The sequence below is a fragment of the Anomaloglossus baeobatrachus genome, chromosome 2 (genome assembly GCF_048569485.1).
Source record: "Anomaloglossus baeobatrachus isolate aAnoBae1 chromosome 2, aAnoBae1.hap1, whole genome shotgun sequence".
Taxonomy (NCBI): Eukaryota; Metazoa; Chordata; class Amphibia; order Anura; family Aromobatidae; genus Anomaloglossus; species Anomaloglossus baeobatrachus.
The window spans coordinates 549141429-549154031 of NC_134354.1; the positions used below are offsets into that span (position 1 = coordinate 549141429).

The 12603-nt window shown below is 43.7% G+C and overlaps 1 protein-coding gene across 2 annotated transcripts in view; it reads right to left on the bottom strand.

Moving 5' to 3' along the window:
- The window catches only part of MYO16 (myosin XVI), a 926147-nt gene that overhangs the window by 395519 nt on the left and 518025 nt on the right, over positions 1-12603 (bottom strand). For both annotated transcript variants that reach the window (XM_075336677.1, XM_075336676.1), the window contains exons 10-11: positions 1961-2111; positions 1561-1671 (exon numbers count right to left, since the gene is read on the bottom strand). In XM_075336677.1, coding sequence (XP_075192792.1) covers positions 1561-1671; positions 1961-2111 — 262 coding nt within the window. The remainder of the gene's footprint in view (positions 1-1560; positions 1672-1960; positions 2112-12603) is intronic.

Below are 12603 nucleotides of genomic sequence, written 5' to 3' on the forward strand. Positions count from 1 at the left end.
ATTAACACTTTGAAAATAATTTGACAATTTTCACTTAGAGATGTACTCAGTTTTGTTTAATGTCTGTGTATTGAGTTATTTAGAGGGTACACCAAATTTACACTGTTATGTAAGCCGTACACTGACTACTTTACATTGTATCCAAGTGTCATATCTACAGTGTTCGTGATTTATTCAAAGTTGTAAAGGTGATAACGGTTCTGTCCGACGCTTCGGCTCATAAAAGAGCCTTTATCAGGGACACAATGATACCGTATGGTAAGTATTGGAAATAGGATCCTATAAACACATGTAAGAGGAAGGTAGGTATGTCATGTCCTTTATATAAAGAATGGATGGGACACCAAGGTGTGGGTCAAAATTGATAAGGAAAAAGGGGATTCCTTACAGTATACAAACTGCATTTGTGTGGGAAGACTGGAGCTCACAATTAGTGTGCTATAGAGGAGTCACAATTGTATAGTGGGGGCTGTAATGGTCAAAATGGGTATGCAGAATCAGTGACCAATGATTAAGGGGAAGGAAACCCCCATGCAATCAAAAGTGGCAAGACTAAAGCTGGTGTCACACACAGCGACAACGACAACGACGTCGCTGCTATGTCACCATTTTCTGTGACGTTGCAGCGACGTCCCGTCGCTGTCGCTGTGTGTGACATCCAGCAACGACCTGGCCCCTGCTGTGAGGTCGCCGGTCGTTGCTGAATGTCCAGCTTCATTTTTTGGTCGTCACTCTCCCGCTGTGACACACACATCGCTGTGTGTGACAGCGAGAGAGTGACGAAATGAAGCGAGCAGGAGCCGGCACTGGCAGCTGCGGTAAGCTGTAACCAGCGTAAACATCGGGTAACCAAGGGAAACCTTTCCCTGGTTACCCGATATTTACCTTCGTTACCAGCCTCCGTTCTTGCTGCTAGTGCCGGCTCCTGCTCTGTGCACATGTGGCTGCAGTACACATCAGGTAATTAACCCGATGTATACTGTAGCAAGGAGAGCAAGGAGCCAGCGCTAAGCAGTGCGCGCGGCTCCCTGCTCTCTGCACTGTGACATGTAGCTGCAGCACACATCGGGTTAATTAACCCGATGTGTACTGTACCTAGGAGAGCAAGGAGCCAGCGCTAAGCGCGGCTCCCTGCTCTCTGCACATGTAGCACAGCGACGTTATGATCGCTGTTACGTCGCTGTGTTTGACAGCTAAGTAGCGATCATAACAGCGACTTACAAGGTCGCTGTTACGTCACCGAAAATGGTGACGTAACAGCGACGTCGTTCTCGCTGTCGCTTAGTGTGAACCCAGCTTAAGGTTGACAGAGTATGGATAAGGGTATCAAAAGGAAGCCTATCGTCAGGGAGTATGTGGAATCAGGGAGCCCAGGTGTGATTCCCTGACGATAGGCTTCCTCTTGGTATTTTGATATCTCCAGTGTTGTCCCATGAAAAGATATACTAAAATATTTACAAACGTGTGAGGGATGTATTCAATTTTGTGATATACATATGGCTCTTTATTTATGTTAGTCTCATTCTTAACAGCACAAATTACGCAATTGTACCAACTTACATATATCTGGTTATTGCTGAACCGCTTCTGAATCTCATATAACAGGCTGCTGTCTGTGAGCTCGCTGAGAGTTGCCAAGTCATCATTTGGGGCAGCAGGCATTAACTTGATCTATAGAAAGCAAATACAATGTAACTGTTACATGTTTACTATTATACCTTTTAATTTAGGAGTAAACTCTTGTGATGCATTATACATATTAGACAGGTGACTAGTAAGATATCTCACAGTCTTCTAAGCTACCAAAGAGGAAAACTTAAAGCACTCTCAGTCCGTCTAATTATCCTACTTGATTGTATGAACACAGTATGTTTTCCATGATTTGATTGATTTTTACCATGTAGAAATCTCTTTGTAATGCAGATTTTCCTTCTATGTGTCGATTGTAAAATCCTCTTACCTGTTCCAGTTTTGAAGAGCTGTTTACTATATTTTTTTCCGAGGAATAGTCTTGAGAGTAATGCTTGCTTAACGTCTTTCCTGAATCTTTGAACATTGTGTCTTTCTCCAGCAAACTGTCTTGCTTAGAAATTGGTAAAGCCAGTGGACGCCTAAAAAGACAAAGCATAAAACTGAAAAAGGAAAACTGAAATGAGCTCAGCCAGCCTCTATAGAATAAATGCAATTAGCAAGGAAGATTTGTGATTAATTTTTACTGCAATTTAAAAAAAAAAAAAAAAAAAGATGTTCTGGCAATGAAATTTAAGATTCTCGTCAGCAGCTGTGTTAAAAATGCAGCCATAGGCAGAAAAGTGGTGGAATTCACTTTTGCAAGGAAAGCAAATCAATAAGTAATTTAAAAGTTTTTTTACCCAAAACTAACAGCAAACACAAACCTATTATATGGGTAATGGTTCTAGTAACTGTGCACAATAAAGAAACTAAAGCTCCTACATACATTTTATTACAGTATTTTGTTTATATTCACAAGCTTACTCAGACTAATTATTCTAAAATTAATTGAAATAATAAGCTAATGAAGGTATACAAAAGGGCTGCCTAGAAACCTAATGTTAGATAGTTAGAGAATTCCCATGAATTACCGTATTTTTTCGCTTTATAAGACGCACCTGATTATAAGACGCACCCCCAAATTTGGTGAAGGAAAAGAGAATTTTTTTTGTTAATGTTAAATGGGGTCCATCTTATAATGCCAGTGTCCGTCTAACAAACCATATAGGGTATATGTCCCTCATAGCCCCTGTATCCTAAAATTAGCCCCCCTTAATCTGGATATGGCCCCCTTATATTGAATATAGCCCCCTTGTGCTGGGACACGTCCCCCTGTGCTTCCCATGGCCCCTATAGATGGCACACCTCCTCTGTGTTTGATATGGCCCCCATGTGTGCTGCCCATGGCCACTATAGATGGCACATCTCCCCTGTTTTAGATATGGCCCCCATGTGTGCTGCCCATGGCCACTATAGATGACACATCTCCCCTGTGTTAGATATGCCCCCCATGTGTGCTGCCCATGGCCACTATAGATGGCACATCTCCCCTGTGTTAGATATGCCCCCCATGTGTGCTGCCCATGGCCACTATAGATGGCACATCTCCCCTGTGTTAGATATGGCCCCCATGTGTGCTGCCCATTGCCACTATAGATGACACACCCCCCCTGTGTTAGATATGGCCCCCATGTGTGCTGCCCATGGCCACTATAGATGGCACATCTCCCCTGTGTTAGATATGCCCCCCATGTGTGCTGCCCATGGCCACTATAGATGGCACATCTCCCCTGTGTTAGATATGCCCCCATGCTGCTGCCCATAATAAAATAAAACATTTTCCTTACCTTCTCAGCGCTGTAATCACTGTGTCTCCCTCCTCGCAGTTGAGCTCCGGCTTCCTTACTTCCTGGTTCTTGCTGCCGGTCATGTGATCGGCACGGCAGAGTGATATCATCTCTGCATGCCTTATCACAGACAACAGCAGCAGGAGGCCGGAGATCAGCGCTGGAGTTAAGTAAAGCTTTTTTTATTTTACTATGGGCAGCAGCATGGGGGCCATATCTAACACAGGGGGGATCATGTGCGATCAAAGGAGGGCGCAGACAGATATAATATGCCCCGCTGCCCCAGCCCCTCAGCGTGATGCAGTTTCAGCACCATGCTGCTGATGGACAGCGGCAGTGCATATTATATGAGCGGGAGCAGGAGATCTAATGCTGCCGCCCGCAGCTGTCACCTGCCCCCAGCACCGCTTAAGAACGGACACTGCAGTATATATATATATATGTACACCCCCCCATATATTCGGTTTATAAGACGCACCCCCTACTTTCCCCCAAAATTTGGGGGAACAAAAGTGCGTCTTATAAAGCGAAAAATACGGGTAATTGTAAAAAAAAAAGACCAATCTTTCAGCAATTTGTGGTGGGACTTAGAGAGGGAGGAGGGCGGGTGTGGAGAGAAACCTTTCCTATCATAATGTATTACCATAGTAGTTATGATGAATTTTTTAAAATTATCTAATAACCACAACAGTAAATTGGTCAATGTGCCAAACATTATGAGTTAGGGAAATCTGTGTTAAATGAGTATTCTAAAGTTATTAAATTGCTTTACATATCATGAAAATAAACAAATTTGCACTTGACTTGCTTTTTCTATTTGCTGATATTCTCCTGGTGTGAAAGCTTTCATCTTACATAGTGTACAGCTTGTTTCAATGGAGCTTGGCCATTAGAACTTGCCCAGATCCTGGTTGAGTGTGCGCAGTATTTATATTGCAGGAAAGGATAACTCCTGCAAATACAGTTATCACAGTGTACACTCTCTGACAGACGTTCTGTGACTTAAGTCCCCGACACATACAACGAGATCACTAACGAGATCATTGCTGAGTCACAGTTTCTGTAACGTAGCAACGATCTCGCCAGCGATCTCGTTATGTGTGACACCTACCTGTGATCAGGCCCCTGCTGTGAGATCGCTGATCTCATGGACCACTTTCTTCAAAGGCGATGTCCTGCTGGGCAGGACGCATTGCCGTGTTTGACGCCTACCAACGACCTCCTAACAACCTTGTTGACGACTGCGAACTCAGACATGTAGACGTGCATTGTGTGTCGCATTTTCAACGCCCCTTCAGTTCCGATTGGTGGCCGCTACTGCGTTGTGATTGGGTGGCCTTGTCTTTCGAATCATAGCTGCGTCTCCACCCAGATTAATTTGTCCCTGGTTCATATGTTACTGGTTGCGTGCTGTTTTTCGCATCATAGTTGCGATTCCACCAGGATTTCACTGATTCCTCAGATAGCTATACTCCCTGGAGAGGGTAGGCAGATTTTGGGGGTCTCATAATTGTTCCCATTTTCATTCATAGTACACCTACTGGCTATTATAGCATTTTTTACACCTATAGTGCCATTTATAGTGCTGTTCTTCTATATGTCCTCATACTAGCATGTGCAAACACCCATAGTGCCATTCTTATATATGTCCAATCAGAGATGAGGGGCGTGGAAAAGGCGATGCATATGCACACCTACGTGTCTTACATCTTTAAACACAATGTCCCTATTCGAGGTCTGAATCTTACACTATCCGCTGTGTGACAGGGTCCCAACAACCGCCGAGATCATTATACAGGTTTCTCAACAGTACTGCATCATTGGTAAGGTCTGACTGTGTGACATCTCCCCAGCGACCTCCCAGCGACTTACCAGTGATCCTTATCAGGTCGTATCGTTGTCGGGATCGCTGGTAAGTAGTTGTGTGTGACTGGGCCTTTATCGATGTTAGGTAAATAAAAGCTTATAACCTGACTTTAAATTCATCCATTGGCTTTATAAATTACTAATTTGAAAGCTGAAACCCTCCCAAATTTGGTTTAGGTTATGAAAATAAAGTTGCTGCAAAGCTGAAATATTGATAATTTAATGAACACAGAAAGGTCAGATTTTGTCAAGACAAAAGTTTTGTCGCTCGCAGCAAGTAATGTGAAATTCAAACAAATAATTAACTTCTAATACAAAGATGTGTTGCATAACATTGGTGAATGAAGTTGTGGTGCTATTAGAACCATATTTAATATTTTGTGTGACATCCATGAGCTTGAAGAACTGCATCCATGCAGTTCAACAATGATTCATACAATTTATTGATGATGTCATCAGGAATAGCAAAGAATGCAGTCTTAAGGGTACTTTACACGCTGCAATCTCGCTAGCAAGATTGCAAGCGATCGTACCCACCCCCGTCGGTTGTGCGACATGGGCAAATCATTGCCCATGGCGCACAACCTCGCTTACACCCGTCACACGGACTTACCTGCCCTGCGACGTCGCTCTGGCCGGCAAACCGCCTCCTTTCTAAGGGGGCGGTTTATGCGGCATCATAGCGACGTCACACAGCAGACGTTTAATAGAAGCGAAGGGGCGGAGATGAACGGGACGTAACATCCCGCCAACCTCCTTCCTTCCGCATTGCCAGTGGAGGCAGGTAAGAAAGATGTTCGTCGTTCCTGCGGTGTCACACACAGCGATGTGTGCTGCCGCAGGAACGATGAACAACATCACTAATAAGCAGAGAACGATTTTTATTTTCAGGACGACCTCTCCACGGCAAACGTTTTGACCACTTTTGCGATCATTAAGGTCGCTCATACTTGTCACACACTGCGATATCGTTAATGACGCCAGTTGTATGTCACAAACACCGTGACCCCGACGATAATTCACTAACGATATCACAGCATATAAAGCCTCCTTTACATGCCTCCCAGAGTTAATCTAGATTCTTTGGTTTTGTCTTCCAAGCTTCCTCTTTCATCCTTCCCCAAACATGCTCAATGATGTTCATGTCTGGTGACTGAGCTGGCCAGTCCTTGAGCACCTTGATCTTCTTTGCCAGGATAAACTTTGTTGTAGAGATGGATGTATAAGATGGAGCACCATCCTGCTGCAGAATTTGACCCCTTTTATGATTGGGAATGTAAGAGGTAACTAATACTTCTTGATATTTTAGGCTATTGAATTGATATTGCCTTCCACCTTGCAAATGTTTTGCACACCCCCATACTGAATGTAACCTCAGACTATGATCTTTCCACCACCAAACTTAACTGTTTTCTGGGTGTATTTTGGATCCATATGGGCTCCAGGAGGTCTCCTGCAGTATTTGCAGAGGCTGTGGTGTAATTCAACTGAAGATTCATCAGAGAAATCCACCTTCTGCCACTTTTCCAGCGTCCATCTGTTTAGCAGGCTGTAGGACTTGGCAAATGCCACATGGTTTTTAATTGCCTTTTGTTTAGTGTTGGCTTCTGGGCACTGATTCGACCATGGGGGCCATTTCAACACAGAATCCTACAAAATTTTCTAGTTGACACAGGGACTTGAGGTGACCAGGCCTGTTGGAGCTCTGCTGCAGTGGAAGAGGGGCTGGCTTTGGATTTTCTAACCAACAAACGTTCCTCCTGAGCAGTTTTTTTGTGGGGTCTGCTGGACCTGGACTTGACGCTGAGACACATTAAAGGTGCCAGCCACCTCTGCAGTGGATCTGGTTTTCAGCCTCTTGATAATCAAGGTTTTGGTCGCAGGGTTGATTTTTGGCATGCTGTCAGAGGTCAAGTTGCAGTTCAAGTGAACTGTGATGCTATTTGTTTATTTTCATAACCTAAACCAAATTTGGGAGGGTTTCAGCTTTCAAAAGAGTAATTTATAAAACCAATGGATGGATGGATGGAATTTAAACTCAGGTTTTATTTACATAACATGGATAAGCGACAGAACTTCTGTCAGGGAGTGTAGACTCATAACATACCACTAAGAGCTAAATGTGTTAAAGCAGAACTTGTGCTGAGATGTATAGTTCTAATGATGCTACAGCTCTGCTTTCTAACTAGACCTGTCACTCAGGGAACAGTGCCTGCCTCAACAGAAACCTGGAAGTATGGAGACTGTAAAGCTGTGAGCTGCTCAGGAGACAACTTGAGAATAACCCTTTTAAGGGTTGTGGGGAGTATAACCTTTAAACTCTGCATACAAATGAATTGCTTTGTATATATATATATATATATATATATATATATATATATATATATGTGTATATATATATATATATATATATATATATATATATATATACATATATATATATATATATATATATATATATATGGGGCACCTGCCACATCAGTCCTGCTTAGTAGTTGGCCCAGCATTAAAGCAGTGGTTGCTCAGTTAACACTTAGGACTGCTGAGACTTCTGTCCTTTCTGCCAGTTTGGTGGTTATTACATGTAGTTCTTTGGCTACCCACTTGCATTGTGATTCTGCTCTGTTTTGGAGTATCTGATTTCCCTTGCCCTAACAGTAGTCTTGGCAGGCAAACTGGCATCACTGCCATGACAGCAATATTCACCAATGGTATCGGAAAACAGATTTCTCCTGAATATGTTTATTAAATATCTAGATATGGGTACAATTATTGTGATTAATGAGCTAAGTGCTTGATCAAGTCATGTCTGGGTCATTTCCTGGAAGCACAGGTTTTTGTGACACTCCGGTAAAAACTTACAATGGCTGTGGCATCTACAATCTCTTCTTTTTATGGAAAAGGAAATGTCAAAAAAGAAATAGCAGGTTTATGGATCTAATACATTTAATAAGTCTATAAGTGAACAATTAAAATAATAGCACAAGCCCATATCACTGAGGAATAGCATTAATATAAGAACCATACAACTTGGGTATGCTTTTCATAGTATATCCTATTTTCATGTTCATCATGGTTCAACTCATTCTGTCATATCTGAATGTGACGCATGAGTGAAGAGTAGAGACTTATGATGGGGAAAATGGTTGAATGAACAAGGAACCTAGATCAAGACCAAAAGGGAGTAAACCAAATAATGAGATTTATAAAAGCTAAAAAGGAAATTATTGTATACTTTCTTAGAGCCGTACAGCAGGATACTATGGAAATGTAACTCAAGATAATGATTGTTTCAGAGAGCTTTAGTGAGACAAATTTAGGACATAGGTGCTAAGCTTAATGAGTATAAATACAGTATATATGAAACTTCCTATACAGCTTGTCTTTAGTGCTGCAGATAAAGTTATATGCAGAGATGAGTGAGTACCATAATATTAGTAATCGCTATACTCATAACAAGTACTTTGTAATATTCGCGTATTAATTCCAAATAGTGACTACAATGTAAGTCAATTGGAAATTTTCTGCTAGACCCAACAAAGAGGTCTATAGGCCTAAGGAAAAGGGTGAAATAGATGGGAAAGTGATGAAACTCAATGGGGAGAGTATAGAGAATATGCCTGCATACATTTCTGACTCACATAAGGTTTTTGGGATCCCCTGAAGCCACACGGAAGAACTCCCATGTGGCTTCAGTCTATCGGTGTCCCTGCAGTCTATGTCGCACTGTCCTGGCCAGCCCTGCAGTGACTCACACAGCAGTGTGCAAGCAGCTGTGGGATGACGACCGCCGACATCAGGAGGTAAGATCAGTTCATTACCGGCTGTGATGACTTCCGCTGAACTCGTGCTCGTCACTGACTTCCATGAAGCCACGTTCTCACATCAAGTCTCACGGACGGCTCGAGACTGTGACTAGTGGTGGCATCATGGGCTCAAGGGACAGTTTGCGTCAGTGACAAGTGCTGACCTCATGAGTTCATGACATCGGCGCTCGTTATGCCCTGCAGTGACCTGGCCTGACCTAATGATGTTAGCTCAGGTCACTGCCCTGCTCTCCCAGCTAATGAAGAACATTCTGTTCTTCATTGACTAAGACAGGGAGTATGATATGGATCATCGTCGGACCCCCTTATTGGATTACGCCTGACCAGGATTTGTTTTTCTTGTTAATAAATTGGTGAAAGAGGGAATGTTTTGGGGAGTGTTTTTCAAATATTTTTTTTTGTTGTCTGTTTTTTTATTACTGACTGGGTTAGTAATGTCAGGTACCTGATAGATGCCATGACATCAATAATGCCAGGGCTTGATGCCGGGTGAGATTACACAGCTGGCATCAACCCCATATATTATGCCGTTTGCCACCGCACAAGGGCAACAGGATGAGTTGGGGTGAAGAGCCAGGATTGGTACATCTAATGGATGCGCCACTTATGGGGTGGCTGTGGCTTGCTATTTTTAGGCTGGGGAGGGTCCAATAACCATGGACCTCCTTAGTCTGAGAATACAAGACCACAGCTGTCCGCTTTACCTTGGCTGGTGATCAAATTTGAGGGGGACCCCATGTCTTTTGTTTTAAATTATTAATTTACTTTAAAATAACAGCATGGGGTGCCCTCTGTTTTGGATTACCAGCCAAGGTAAAGCTGTCACCTGTGGTCTGCAGACTGCAGCTGTCTGCTTTACCCGAGCTGGCTACAAAAAATAGGCGGGAATCCATGTAGTTTTTTTTAATTATTTTTTTTTTTTTTTGGCTAAATACAAGGCTAAGCACCCTTTAATGCCACATGAAAGGCACTAAAGGGGGCAAGATTACAAAATGCAGGGGTGGGGGGGTGGGACATTATATCTATCTATATCATCTATCTATTTATCCATCCATCCAGCTATCTATCTATCCAGGTATCTATCTTTCTAGCTTTTGATTGTATGTAACCCTCCTTCCGCGTTTTTTTGCGGTCCGCTAAAAAAAAAACAACGGAAGGCACATGGATGTAAAATGGACCATATACAGAACAGAAAGGATGTAGTTGTCACACGGATGTGCATTGTTTAAACAAATTAGCCCTATGGCCTGAGTCATGGTTGACGCAGGAAGCCCCTCATCACAAGGGCCTTCAATGACAAATAATAGTTTGGCTGGTGTAGGAGTGCTGTCCTGGTTTCTGTACTGCACAATGTGCATAGTGTTTACAAAAATTAGCCTTATGGCCTGAATCATGATTGACACAGGGAGTCACCATCACAAGGGCCTCCAATGACAAACAGTATTTAGGCTGCATTAGGAGTACTGTCCTGGTTTGTCCGCCACTGCACAATGTGCATAGTGTTTACAAAAACTAGCCCTATAGCCTGAGTCATGGTTGACGCAGGAAAGAAACAGCTTTATATGGCAAGGGGTGGACATTAACAGCAGTAGCCAAAATGAACAATTTGGGGGAATTTAGTTTGGCTTGCTCTCATCTGGAGGTAATGCAAACTAAGGAGAAATCCCGTCCTTGTTGAATTTAATCAGAGTAAGTCTGTCTGCATTTTCTGTGGAGAGGCGTGAGCGTCTATCAGTGATGATTGTCCCAGCAGAACTGAAAACACGTTCTGACGTCACACTAGCAGCCGGGCAGGCCAGCACCTCCAGGGCGTATAAGGAGAGGTCAGGCCAAGTGTTCAGCTTGGACACCCAATAATTAAAGGGAACTGAAGCATCAGAAAGGAAGCAGGTATGGTCACTTAAGTACCCCTTGACCATGTTGTGCAACTTCACTCTCCTTGGCATTGTTAAAGGCACAGATAGCCCTTGCTGATGTCCTGGTTTATTGAAAATGGCCCAGTTTGCACACATTTTCCCCCCACCTCTGTTGAACCTGGTGTTGGTGTCTCTCCCCATTAATTCTTGGTGTTGAAAAGAGCTGGTAACTCTGCCGCCAGCATTGTCTGAGGGTGATGTTTTCATCAACTGTTCTACAACGACCCTCTTGAAGGATTCCATTGTGCAACCCTTTGATGACTCCAAAAGGAGAGAAGGAAATTTCTCCTTGTACCGTGGGTCCAGAAATGTGGTCAACCAGTAAGGGTTGTTGAATAAAATGTGTACCATACGAGGGTCTTGCCACAGACACTTAAACATGAACTGTGCAATGTGGGCCAAGATGCAAACATGCAAAAGTTATGTCTCTGCCATTCTCTCCTCACGCTGACTCGCCTCCTCCTCCTCCACCTCCTTCTCTCCAGCACATCCATGCTGGACAGCCATGAAGCTGGGGTTGAGAGTCTCCTGTGTAGCATTGGGAGTCCACTGGGTAGCACAAAAAGAAAAGTCTTCTTCCTCCTCATCCTCCCCATCCTCCTCATCATCACCCTGTTGCCTCAAAATATTGGCTTTGCTGGGTAGTATCACCCAAGGGGAAATCTGGCTCCATAGTCACATGGTGGGAACTCAAAGCTTCCTCTTTGAGATTATGCAGTGATTGTTTCAACAGACACAGCAGTGGGATGGTTAAGCTGATAATAGCCTGATCACAGCTCATGAGCTTGGTGCAGTACTCAAAGTTGTCAAGAATATCACAAATGTCAGTGATCCACACCAACTTGACAGTTTTGTGTGGTGGCTGACTCTCAGTCTCAGGAGCTTTTTGGAGCTGATATTCAGCTACTGCCCTCAGATCTTCAGTTATCCTTGCTAACATATAGAATGTTGAGTTCCACCGCGTGGGCAGGTCGCACATGAGTTGGTGACTTGGCAAATTAAAGCGCTTTTGTAGCGCTGTAAGACCAGCAAAAGCAGTTTAGGAATGGCGGAAATGGGCACTTATCAGTGCATCTTGTCAAGTAGGTATGGCAAGTCAGGGTATGTTTTTAGAAATTTCTGAACAACTAGGTTCAGTACATGAGCCATGCATGGATGGCACGTGTACTAGTTTGCCTACCTTTAAGACCACCACCAGGGTACGCCCATTGTCGCAAACGACTAGGCCGGGTTGGAGGTGCAGCGGGAAGAGCCGTTGATTGTTCTGTTCTTTTATACCTTGCCACAGCTCTGCTGCAGTATGTGGTTTGTGATCTAAACAGATCAGCTGCAGTAGAGTGTGTTGCTGCTTTGCCTATGCGCTGTTTCACAGCTCCCACCTGGGCAGTAATGGGGAGGGTAATTCAGCAGAGGATGAGGAGAAGAAGGAGGAGGAGGAGAGGAGACAGGAAGTGGCATATGATGAGGCGGAAACGCTGGTAGAAGTTCGGCCCGCTATTCTTGGCGTGGGTAGGATGTGTGATGTTACAGTTTGCGAGTTTGTCCCAGCCTCCTCCAGGTTCACCCAGTGTGCCGTGACAGATATGGATCATCCCTGTCCACAACAACTTGTCCACATGTCTGTTGTTAGGTGCA